The 13,174-nt window shown below is 39.2% G+C and overlaps 1 protein-coding gene across 2 annotated transcripts in view; it reads left to right on the forward strand.

Moving 5' to 3' along the window:
- LOC128641805 (uncharacterized) overlaps positions 1-12,375 on the forward strand; it is a 216,811-nt gene extending 204,436 nt beyond the window's left edge. For both annotated transcript variants that reach the window (XM_053694344.1, XM_053694345.1), the window contains one exon: positions 10,357-12,375. In XM_053694344.1, the coding sequence (XP_053550319.1) occupies positions 10,357-12,079 (1,723 nt within the window). In that variant the 3' untranslated portion in view covers positions 12,080-12,375. The remainder of the gene's footprint in view (positions 1-10,356) is intronic.
- The last annotated feature ends 799 nt before the right edge of the window (positions 12,376-13,174 follow it).

Consider the following 13,174-nt stretch of genomic DNA (forward strand, 5'->3'; position numbering starts at 1 on the left):
CTAATCTGCCCCCCCTACACCGCCGCAACTATATTAAATTTATTAACCCCTAAACCTAAGTCTAACCCTAACCCCCCCTAACTTAAATACAATTTAAATAAAACTAAATAAATATTCCTATTTAAAACTAAATACCTATAAAATAAACTCTAAAATAGCTACAATATAACTAATAGTTACATTGTAGCTATCTTAGGATTTATTTTTATTTTACAGACAACTTTGTATTTATTTTAACTAGGTACAATAGTTATTAAATAGTTATTAACTATTTAATAACTAGCTAGTTAAAATAAATACAAAAGTACCTGTAAAATAAAACCTAACCTAAGTTACAATTACACCTAACACTACACTATAATTAAATTAATTACCTACATTAACTACAATTAAATAAAATTATCCAAAGTACAAATAAACCCCCACTAAATTACAGAAAATAATAAAATAATTACAAGCTTTTTGAACTAATTACACCTAATCTAATCCCCCTAACAAAATAAAAAAGGACCCCAAAATTAAAAAAGCCCTACCCTACACTAAATTACAAATAGCCCTTAAATGGTTTTTTTGCGGGGCATTGCCCCAAAGTAATCAGCTCTTTTACCTGAAAAAAAAGTACAATACACCCCCAACATTAAAACCCACACACCCAACCCTACTCTAAAACCCACCCAATCCCCCCTTAAAAAAAACTAACACTAACCCCTTGAAGATCACCTTACCTTGAGAAGTCTTCACCCAACCGGGCCGAAGTCCTCAACGAAGCCGGGCGAAGTGGTCCTCCAGACGGGCAGAAGTCTTCATCCAAGCCGGGCAGAAGAGGTCCTCCAGACGGACAGAAGTCTTCATCCAGACGGCATCTTCTATCTTCATCCATCCGGCGCGGAGCGGCTCCATCTTCAAGGCATCCTCCTGGCCAACGACTACCCGGCGAATGAAAGTTCCTTTAAGTGACGTCATCCAAGATGGCATCCCTTCAATTCTGATTGGCTGATAGAATTCTATCAGCCAATCGGAATTAAGATAGGAAAAATCCTATTGGTTGATGAAATCAGCCAATAGGATTGAAGTTCAATCCTATTGGCTGATCCAATCAGCCAATAGGATTGAGCTTGCATTCTATTGGCTGTTCCAATCAGCCAAATCAGTTTTTTAAGGGGGGGATTGGGTGGGTTTTAGAGTAGGGTTGGGTGTGTGGGTGGTGGGTTTTAATGTTGGGGGTGGTATTGTACTTTTTTTTCAGGTTAAAGACCTGATTAGTTTGGGGCAATGCCCAGCAAAAAGCCCTTTTAAGGGTTATTTGTAATTTAGTGTAGGGTAGGGCATTTTTTTATTTTGGGGGGCATTTTTATTTTGTTAGGGGGATTAGATTAGGTGTAATTAGTTTAAAAATCTTGTAATTATTTCATTATTTTCTGTAATTTAGTGTTTTTTTGTACTTTGGATAATTGTATTTAATTTTATTTAATTGTAGTTAATTGTAGGTAATTAATTTAATTATAGTGTGGTGTTAGGTGTAATTCTAACTTAGGTTAGGTTTTATTTTACAGGTACTTTTGTATTTATTTTAACTAGGTAGTTATTAAATAGTTAATAACTATTTAATAACTATTGTAGCTAGTTAAAATAAATACAAAGTTGCCTGTAAAATAAAAATAAATCCTAAAATAGCTACAATGTAACTATTAGTTATATTGTAGCTATCTTAGGGTTTATTTTATAGGTAAGTATTTAGTAGGAATAATTTATTTAGATTTATTTAAATTATATTTAAGTTAGGGGGTGTTAGGGTTAGACTTAGGTTTAGGGGTTAATAAATTTAATATAGTGGCGGCGGTGTAGGGGGGGCAGATTAGGGGTGTTTAGACTCGGGGTACATGTTTGGGTGTTAGGTGTAGACATTACCATAGGAATCAATGGGAAATCGGGCAGCAGCGAACATAAGCTTTCGCTGCTTTCAGACTCCCATTGATTCCTATGGCATCCACCACCTCCAGGGCGGCGGATTGAAAACCAGGTACTCTGGGCCGGAATAGTGCTGAGCGTACCTGCTAGTTATTTGATAACTAGCAAAAGTAGTCAGATTGTGCCGAACTTGCATTCGGAACATCTGGAGTGACGTAAGCATCGATCTGTGTCGGACTGAGTCCGGCGGATCGTAAGTTACGTCACTAAATTCTACTTTTGACGGTCTGTGGGGTTTGATAACTAAGGCAAATCAGGCTCGCCACAAATACGCTGCGGAATTTCAGCATATTTGCGGTTGACGGCTTTATAAGTAGATGCCTTTACCTCAAAATTCTTAAGCTCAGAATAGTAAATGCTTATTGAACAGTTATCCTTCAGCTACTGTTCAGCTGCTGGTTGAAAAAAAGAAAAAAAAATAGCCAATCAGCAGTGCTGAGGTCATGCTTTGCTTTAATGTGATCTCATGAGATTTTACTGACATTTTGCAATAGGGAAATAGCATGACTGTGCCTGCACATGCCAGATGCACGCTCCTTCGTGGCTCCTGATTGGTAGCTGAAAATTAATTTACAATGGGATGTGGCAATTGAGGAAATTTGAGGTAAATTTCAGGGGATATTTTCTAGTCAGCTTTTTACAGCTATGCTGCATCACATTCAAGTGCTTCAAGATTTGGGTATCATGTCACTTTAAATTAGATCATTTAGTGGCAGATTTTTTTTTTTGTTTGGTTAATTATCTTCATCCACTGTCCTCCCTGTTTTAAAACCTCAGCAAAAATTTTAATAAATTGTGGAATATAAAGTCATCATTGAAAATCTTTATCTGGTCACAAATTAAAAACCAGGGTTTCATAGCACCTCCTAAAACAACGAGTGCCTCTTTTAATGATTTTTAAAACCATTAATTTATATGTCTCAGCTGTATGGCTGTTCCATATGTGTTGGTATAAATTTACATGCAACAGTGATCTGCATTACTACTTTTGGATTTTTATATGGCTGCAACATTTATTCTTACCTGATAAATTTCTTTCTTTCCCGATATGGTGAGTCCACGATTTCATCAAATACTAGTGGGGATATCTCTCCTGGCCAGCAGGAGGTGGCAAAGAGCACCACAGCAAAGCTGCTTAGTATCACTCCCCTACCCATAATCCCCAGTCATTTGACCGAAGGGAAATGGAAAAAAGAATAACACAAAGGTGTAGAGGTGCCTGAGGTTTAGTCAAAAATAGCCGTCTTAAATATAAGGGTGGGTTCGTGGACTCACCATATCCGGAAAGAAAGACATTTATCAGGTAAGCATACATTTCGTTTTCTTTCCTAAGATATGGTGAGCCCACAATGTCATCAATTACTAGTGGGAACCAATACCCAAGCTAGAGGACACAGATGACTACTGAGGGAAAACAAGACCGGCAGACCTATACAGAAGGCACCACCGCTTGCAGAACCTTCCTCCCAAAAGAGACCTCAGCCGAGGCAAAAGTATCAAAATTTATAAAACTTTGAAAAAGTGTGCAGAGAGGACCAAGTTGCAGCCTTGCAAATTTGCTCCAAAGAAGAGGAGACAGCCCTAGTAGAATGATCTGTAACTCTCTCAGGAGGCTGCTTTCCAGCATTATCATAAGCAAAACGAATCATACTTCTCAACCTAAAGGAAAGAGAAATAGCAGTAGCCCTTACGCTTTCCCGAGAAACAAACAAAAAGGGCAGAAGACTCCTTAGTCGCCTGTAAATAGAATTTTAAAGCATGCACTACATCCAAGTTGTGCAACAGACGCTCCTTATGAGAAGAAGGATTGGGACAGAGAGAAGGAACAACGATTTCCTGATTAATATTCCTAAACGAAACTACTTTAGGAAGAAAACCCAACCTAGTACGTAGGACCACCTTATCCGCATGAAAGATAAGGTAAGGAGAATCACACTGCAAAGCCGAGAGTTCCAAAACTCTCCTTGCATAAGAAATAGCAACAAGAAACAAAACCTTCCAAGATAACACTTTAATATCTATGGAATGCTTTGGCTCAAACGGAGCCTGCTGCAAAACCTTATGAACAAGGTTAAGACTCCAAGGAGGAGTAACCGACTTAAACACAGGCCTGATTCTGACCAAGGCCTGACAAAAAGATTGAACATCTGGCTCAACTGCCAAACGCTTATGCAACAGAAAAGATAAAGCATAAATCTGCCCTTTCAGAGTACTGACTGACAACCCCTTCTCCAGACCTTCTTGGAGAAAAGACAAAATTCTAGGAATCCTTATTCTACTCCAAGAGTAGCCCTTAGATTCACACCAATAAAGGTATTTACGTCATACCTTATGATAAATTTTCCGAGTAACTGGTTTACGAGCCTGGATTATGGTCTCAATGACCGACTCAGAAAAACCACGCTTTGACAAAATTAGTCTTTAGACCGCTGCTTCATAACTTGTGTTTCCGGTGAGCCTGAAGGCTTGGCAGAAACACGGGGCATCAAGCTCCATACGGAGCTTGATAAATATGCCCCCTGGAATGTGGATTGCAGATAGACAACAATCGTGAACTTCTGCCCATTGAATAATCCAAGCCACCTCCCTCATGGCTAAGGAACTCTAAATTCCTCCCTGGTGGTTGATGTAAGCCACTGAGGTGATATTGTCCGACTGAAATCTGATAAAGCGGGCTAAAGTCAACTGAGGCCAAGTTATCTGAGAATTGTAAATCGCTCTCAACTCCAAGATGTTTATGGGGAGAGCAGACTCCTCCCAAGTCCATAATCCCTGTGCTCTTAACAAGTCCCAGACCGCTCACCAACCTAGCAGGCTGGCATCCGTGGTCACGATCACCCAAGAAGGTCTCCGGAAACATGTGCCCTGAGACAGATGTTCCTGAGAAAACCACCATGGAAGAGAGTCTCTCATTGACATGTCTAGATCTATCCTCTGAGACAGATACAAATGGTTTCCGTTCCATTGCTTGAACATACATAATTGCAGAGCTCTCAAATGGAATCGAGCAAATGTAATGATGTCCATGGAAGCGACAATCAAACCAATCACCTCCATACATTGGGCTACTAATGGACAAACAGTAGACTGAAGAGAGAGTCAAGCAGAGAGAATTTTAGATTTCCTGACCTCCATCATAAAAATCTTCATAGATAGGGAATCTACACCACCCTTGTAGCTGGAACAAGGGAACTCTTTCCCAGATTCACTTTCCATCCGTGGGAACATAGAAAAGACAACAAGATCTCTGTATGAGAGCTTGCGTGTTGAAAAGATGGCGCCTGAACCAAAATTTCGTCTAAGTAAGGAGCCACTGCAATTCACCGGGACCTGATCACTGCCAAGAGAGCCCCCAAAACCTTAAAAAAATTATGGGAGCTGTAGCAAGGCCAAACGGAAGAGCCACAAACTGAAAATGTTTTTCTAGAAAAGCGAATTTCAGAAATTTGTGATGATCCCTTTGAATAGGGACATGGTTTTCATGAACGAAAATTACTTTGACATCCGCTTTAAATCTAATCTTCTTGTCTTGCGGTATAAAAGATCCTTTTCCACCCATAATAACAGATATTATTTCTGCCAGACCATGCCCAAACAAATTCTTACTCTTAAGTTCTTTTTAAAAACTGAAGACGGGTAGAAAGGAATCCCTGGTTTTTCCCATTCCTGTGCAATAATATCTGTTGCACGATTTTGAACAGGAAACACTTCCACAGAGGAAGAGACATCATAGAATCTATTAAGCTCACTAGCACCTAGATTTAGAGTTTTGTCGGTAAAAACCTGCATAGCTAATGCTGCTTTTTTTCCCTGCGCACCCTTAAGACAATTTGGTATTTAGAGTTGTCTGAGTGGCTGCGTTAGGCTCAGAAAAGGGTGCGTTGAGCCTAATTTAGCTCCACTTCAACCCTCAATACCAGCGTTGCTTATGGTAGCGGTAAGCTGGAAAAACGTGCTTGTGCACGATATTCCCATAGGAAACAATGGGGCAGTTTGGGCTGAAAAAAAACTAACACCTGCAAAAAAGCAGCGTTCAGCTCCTAACGCAGCCCCATTGTTTCCTATGGGGAAACACTCTCTAAGTCTGCACCTAACACCCTAACATGAACCCAGAGTCTAAACACCCCTAACCTTACACTTATTAACCCCTAATCTGCCGCCCCCGCTATCGCTGACACCTGCATTATATTATTAACCCCTTATCTGCCGCTCCGGACACCGCCGCAACCTACATTATGCCTATGAACCCCTAATCTACTGCCCCTAACATCACTGACCCCTATATTATATTTATTAACCACTAATCTGCCCCCCCCAATGTCGTCGCTACCTAACTACACTTATTAACCCCTAATCTGCCGACCGGACCTCGCCGCCACTATAATAAATGTATTAACCCCTAAACTGCCGCACTCCCGCCTCGCAAACACTATAATAAATAGTATTAACCCCTAATCTGCCCTCCCTAACATCGCCGCCACCTACCTACAATTATTAACCCCTAATCTCCCGCCCGCAACGTCGCCGCTACTATAATAAAGTTATTAACCCCTAAACCTAACTCTAATCCTAACACCCCCCTAACATAAATATAACTTAAATAAAACAAAATAATATTTCTAAAATTAATTAAATTAATCCTACGTAAAACTAAATACTTACCTATAAAATAAACCCTAATATAGCTACAATATAATTAATAATTACATTGTAGCTATTTTAGGATTTATATTTATTTTACAGGCAACTTTGTAAAATAAATATAAATCCTAAAATAGCTACAATGTAATTATTAATTATATTGTAGCTATCTTAGGGTTTATTTTATAGGTAAGTATTTAGTTTTAAATAGGATTAATTTAATTAATTTTAGGAATATTATTTCGTTTTATTTAAATTATATTTATGTTAGGGGTGGTGTTAGGGTTAGATTTAGGTTTAAGGGTTAATAACTTTATTATAGTAGCGGCGACATTGCGGGCGGGAGATTAGGGTTATTAATTGTAGGTAGGTGGCGGCGATGTTAGGGAGGGCAGATTAGGGGTTAATAAAATTTATATTATAGTGTTTGCGAGGCGGGAGTGTGGCGGTTTAGGGGTTAATACATTTATTATAGTGGCGGCGAGGTCTGGTCGGCAGATTAGGGGTTAATAAGTGTAGGTAAGGTAGCAGATTAGGGGTTAATAAATATAATATAGGGGTCGGCGATGTTAGGGGCAGCAGATTAGGGGTTCATAGGGATAATGTAGGTGGCAGCGGTGTCCGGTCGGCAGATTAGGGGTTAAAAATTTTTATTATAGTGGCGGCGATGTTGGGGGCCTCGGTTTAGGGGTTCATAGGTAGTTTATGGGTGTTAGTGTACTTTATAGCACAGTAGTTAAGAGCTTTATATTCACGCGTTAGCCCATAAAGCTTTTAACTACTGACTTTTTTGTCGGTAGGAGTCTTGTCGGTAGAGGGTCTACCACTCACTTCTTCCAAGACTCCAAATACGGGCGTTAGGCAGATCCCATAGAAAAGATAGGATAAGCAATTGGTGTAAGGGGATCTGCGGTAGCCTGGAGTCGCGGTAGGGAAGTGAGCGTTAGAACCTTTCCTGGCTGACTCTAACAGGCCCATTTATCAAGCTCCGTATGGAGCTTGAAGGGCCGTGTTTCTGGCGAGTCTTCAGACTCGCCAGAAACACAAGTTATGAAGCAGCGATCTAAAGACCGCTGCTTCATAACCCTGTCTGCCTGCTCTGAGCAGGCGGACAGGAACCGCCGGAAATCAACCCGATCGAATACGATCGGGTTGATTGACAGCTCCCTGCTGGCGGCCGATTGGCCGCGAGTCAGCAGGGGGCGGCGTTGCACCAGCAGCTCTTGTGAGCTGCTGGTGCAATGTTAAATGTGGAGAGCGTATTGCTCTCCGCATTTAGCGAGGTCTTGCGGACCTGATCCGCAGTGTCGGATCAGGTCCGCAAGCCCTTTGATAAATGGGCCCCCATATACCAGCGGGCAGTAAAAAGCAGCATTAGGACCCCTTAACGCTGCTTTTGACGGCTAACGCCAAACTCTAAATCTAGGTGTAGGTTTGTTAGGGTTAACCACAACAGGAGAGTCAGAATCATACAAAGTAGCCAATACCTCCTTTAATAAAACATGAAGGTGTTCAAGCTTAAACCTAAAGCTTACTTCTTCCACTTCAGACAAAAGATTAACACTGTCAGAATCAGAGATTTCACCCTCAGAAGGAACTGAGGTAACATCCTCCCTAGAGTTATGAGGAAGACCGACCTGTATAGTAGCTGCTGAAACAGACACCTTACTATCTATTAAATGTTTAGTTTTTCTCTTGCGTTTTCCTAAAACAGGAAAAGCAGATTAAGCTGCAGATACCGTGGAAGATATCTGTGCAGCGAAATCTGCAGGAAAATATACCCCACCAGGAGGTTGAGAGGAACTGCAGGGCATTGCATGTGATGTCATAGAGGCTTGGGACATTTGAGGAGAAGGCTGCGGTATTGCCTGAACAGCATCATCCTGAGAGACATTAGGCTCATAGGGCAATATTTTTTCTTTGCATAGTAGAGTTCTAGCTAAACAAGTAGTACAAAATTACAAAGGAGAAACAATTTGCGCCTCTAAACACAATAAACATTTATTAAAAACAATATCATCATTATCCATGTCCATAGCTTAGAAAATTAGTCCCAGGAAAAAAAGGAAAACATTAATTTGAATAAAGGACAAATGTCACTTTAAGAGAGACCTAAAAACTAAAACGTGAGAACCTCTACACATCAGCAGCGCTGAGGTGCCTATCGCAATTCCTGGAGACTTGAAGAGGACACGGAGATCAACATGCAACTGCCCATACACTGAGACAGACTGCAGAAACAACACAGAGACGCCAATCTGTTCTGTATAACGGAAACACAAGGATCACATGACCAGCACATCCAGAAAAGCACTGACAAGAAAAAAGCGCGCAATCCGAAAAAGACATAGCAACAACTGTTACTAACATAAACAAAACATTTGCCGATAAACACAGTGCAATCCCCAAATCACATAGTGCCTGCATACTGCCTATCAAATCCTTTTTAAAGGATTACTAAATCACATAAAGAAAACTGCAGAACATAGTGAATCCTCTAAAGAACAAAGTCTCCAATACCTAGAAGACAAAAAAGTACTTACTTGCAGTCTAGCTGTCCGGCAGGAAGACAGCTCACAAGGCTTGAAAGGACACAAACTCCTTTCTGGAAAAAAGAAAGAACAGAATAACCAACTCTGGCTTTCTATACTTTGGCCAGCAATATGTTAGGAAACAAAGTAAGCAGCACCTTAAAACTTCTGAACTGCTTAAAAGCCACCACTATTCTGCAGCAGAGATTAACGTGGACTACAGCTATACCCAAATCCTTGCTTGCAGGGAAAACTATCCCAAAAAAGGATTACATTTTTTAAGACACCAAACTTCACCTCCTCCATTGACAGAGGCAATGTGGCATATGTATCAAGCTCCGTATGGAGCTTGATGCCCCGTGTTTCTGGCGAGCCTGCAGGCTTGCCAGAAACAGCAGTTATGAAGCAGCGGTCACAAAGACCGCTGCTCCATAACCTGTCCGCCTGCTCAGAGCAGGCGGACAGACATCACCGGAAATCAACCCGATCGAGTACGATTGAGTTGATTGACACCCTCTGCTGGCGGCCCTTTGGCCGCAAGTCTGCAGGGGGCGGCGTTGCACCAGCAGCTCTTGTGAGCTGCTGGTGCAATGCTGAATATGGCGAGCGCATTGCTCGCCGTATTCAGCGAGGTCTGGCGGACCTGATTCGCACTGTCGTATCAGGTCCGCCAGACCTTGATAAATAGGGGCCAAAGAGAATGACTGGGGATTATGGGTAGGGGAGTGATACTTAACAGCTTTGCTGTGGTGCTCTGTGCCGTCTCCTGCTGGCCAGGAGAGATATTTCTACTAGTAATTGATGATGTTGTGGACTCACTATATCTTAGAAAAGAAAACTATTAAAGGTCATTAATTGTAGCAGAAACTGAGCACTGTGTTTCTGTATGCAAAATATATATTTTAATATTGTTTTTTTATTCTATTTTGATTGTTTTGCAGTTCAGAAACATATCCTTTAAAAAGCTTCTTGTTTATCAGATCTGTGGTGTGGGCAATTAGTAGTGATGGAAAAAATGTAGAATGTTGCAGAGTAAATATTCTGAATTACGTATGATGCACTCCAGCCTCTTTAAGCCTGTGTTATCTTGGAGCATCTTTCTACATGTGGGACTGGATTTACTTATTTTTGTAATTTTGACTTTACTGTCCCTTTAAACATCTTTTTTGTAACAAATTACCCATAATGATTATGATTTTCCTTTTCTTCTCTACAGCTCTTATTGGCTTCTCAGTTGGCTTTTTAAAAGCCAAGCCCATACAGATACATCTAACCAGCTTTTAAAAAAACACAATTATGATGGCTATCGTAACCTTTGTGAAAACAACGACCATCAAATCCTTACACCTGAGATGACACATATTGAACGTCATATTGAAATGCAACCTCTGAAAGCTAATGAGAAGAATTTAAGCCTTGACACAAATGAAGATGACAAACAAGAAGATGATCTTAATTCATTGGACTTGACCATCAACAAAATGTTTGCTGATATTTTAGAAAATAGTGCATGTAAAACCGAATCAAACTTGATGATGATGATGAAAAAGTTGGAATATTACAAAAATGAAAATGTAAATCTGGATGGTTTCTCTTTCTTTCCAGATAATCTTCATGAAGATTTCTGTGGGTCAGAGTCTAAAAATGATAAATCATGGCAAACACATGAAATAAATGATGGCTACAAGCTTTTTTCCCCTGATGAATGGTCTAAAAGCCAACAATCCTACACTCAGAAAGCTGAAGTTATCCATAGCTTTTCAGAAGATCTATCTATGACGAACACATTTGTTGATTCAGACTATAGTAGATTTGATAGTGCTATAGCAAGTTCTGAAAATAAGATTACTTGTATTAATAATATGACAGACAGTGACTCTGCTATGTCGGTGTGCTCTGAGGAATACCCCAGTAAAGGGAATACTAGCTCTCTACCTTGGTACCCAAAGAATAACTCTTTCTACAAAACAAATTCATGTCTATCTTTAAAAGAGAACATTGGTTTTCAAGTTATTTGTAACAACAACGAAAATGACATTAAAATACAATATAAAGAACTGGGAAGCTATCCCACTTTTACACATAACACATTCCAATATCAAAGTTTTTCCAAAGTGATTCAACAGGGGAAGGAATGTGTTGATGACCCAGTTAAAATCACTGACTACAATATGCAGGAACCAGGTTATAAGTCTTTTGAAAGTCTTATAACCCAAAATAGAGAAAGTTCCGAGGTAGAAAACTGTAATCAACCAATAGAGTTGCATTGGAATGAATCTTGTGACAGTTGCATGGAGAATCTTAGGGCAGAATTTAATAGTTCAGATAATAAAATAAACCGTGAGAATGATACTCAACATGAACTTTACTCCGGTTTTCTAAAAACGGAAAGTTGTTTAGATAATGGCTGTAAAAGTTTAACAATGGAAAAAAGTCATCCATCTAAAGACTCGTCCAACCCAAACAATAATGACATCAGAGAATCCAATATTAAAAAAAGTTCAGCAATAAAATTACAAGATCAAGACATCACAGATAATTCTTTTGCACTAACATTTGATATTGCTGAACATATGAGGAATTTAGAAGATACCAAAGGTATAAATCATTTTGATAAAATAAGTTCCAAAAACTCGAAAATGGATGCTATAGTTGAGGGATCATTTTCTGGCTGTCCTGTTGGCAATAAACCTAGTTTATCAAAAGCTTTGCTAGCTTCAATTCAAAGTGAACTCTATTTTGATGATTATCCCAATGCATTGAAATTTGAGAACATGTCATATTTTCCTCTGTATCAGCCAGAGACTATTGTCTTGCTACGTGACATAGAAACCAATTCAAGCGAAGCAAAGAACCATTCAATTATGGAACATAAAAGTCCTGACGAAGATGACAATTTATATATGACGGTTACTTTGTTACAATCACCTCTTGTATAGATATTACCTGCAAAACATGAATATTTAAGTAATATAGTTAGACATTAATACGGTGACTTGAATATGGTAACTGCAATTTATGTACCTGATATTTATTAATCTAAGACCAGGCACTTGATCGCATGGAGGCTTGGACAAGCAGTTATTAAAGGGATATTGTAAAATTTCTTGGATGCATATGAAGCAGCAGACTATGTATATGTGTGTGGGTATATATATATATAATTATTTGATTTGTGTCTGACGAAGGGGGTGAAATCCCGAAACGTTACATATTAAAGATGACGATCTACAAATTCCTAGTGAGTGCTTCCCTGAGTTTGAACTTGTATAGTATTGGGAGATTACCAATGGCACTACTTGAGTACAATAGACCTTTGTATCCTATATTTAGCCAACAGATACGGCTAGGTATGGGTGCTGTGTATATGTCGCTTTAATACAAGAAAGAAGAGAAAGAATACACTTTCTCTTTTCAAAGACCTGGGAGTGCTATAAGTGTATTCTTTCTCTTCTTTCATGTATCTGAGTTTGAACTTGCCTGCTGAGTATCATGAGTGCGGGGCTTGGTCAAGCAGTTACTAAAGGGATATTGTAAACCTTATTTGATGCATACAAAACAGCAGACTATATACAGTATATGTGTGTGTATATGCAGTAAATATAATTATTTGTGTCTAAGGAAGGGGGTGAAACCCCAAAATGTTACACATTAAAGGTGACGATCTACAAAATCCTGGTAAGTGCTTCCCTGAGTTTGAACTTGCATATGAAATTTGGAAGCACCCTTGGCTATTGCCTGCTGAGTATCATGTGTGCCGACCTTGGACTATTCTTTATATATATATATATGTATGTATATGTATATATTTATATATATTTATTTATATGTCTATATATAAAGGTAATAGAAGACAGCACTCGCTGGGCTTAAGGATAAGCAATAGAAGCAATAGAAGCTATATATATATATATATATATATATATATATATATATATATATATATATATACACACATATATACATAGTATATATATAAAATTATACAGCTTGGGCAATGAGGAATCTAATGTCCCCACAATGTTAGATCATAC

Source organism: Bombina bombina, chromosome 11, assembly GCF_027579735.1.
Source record: "Bombina bombina isolate aBomBom1 chromosome 11, aBomBom1.pri, whole genome shotgun sequence".
NCBI classification, from domain to species: domain Eukaryota; kingdom Metazoa; phylum Chordata; class Amphibia; order Anura; family Bombinatoridae; genus Bombina; species Bombina bombina.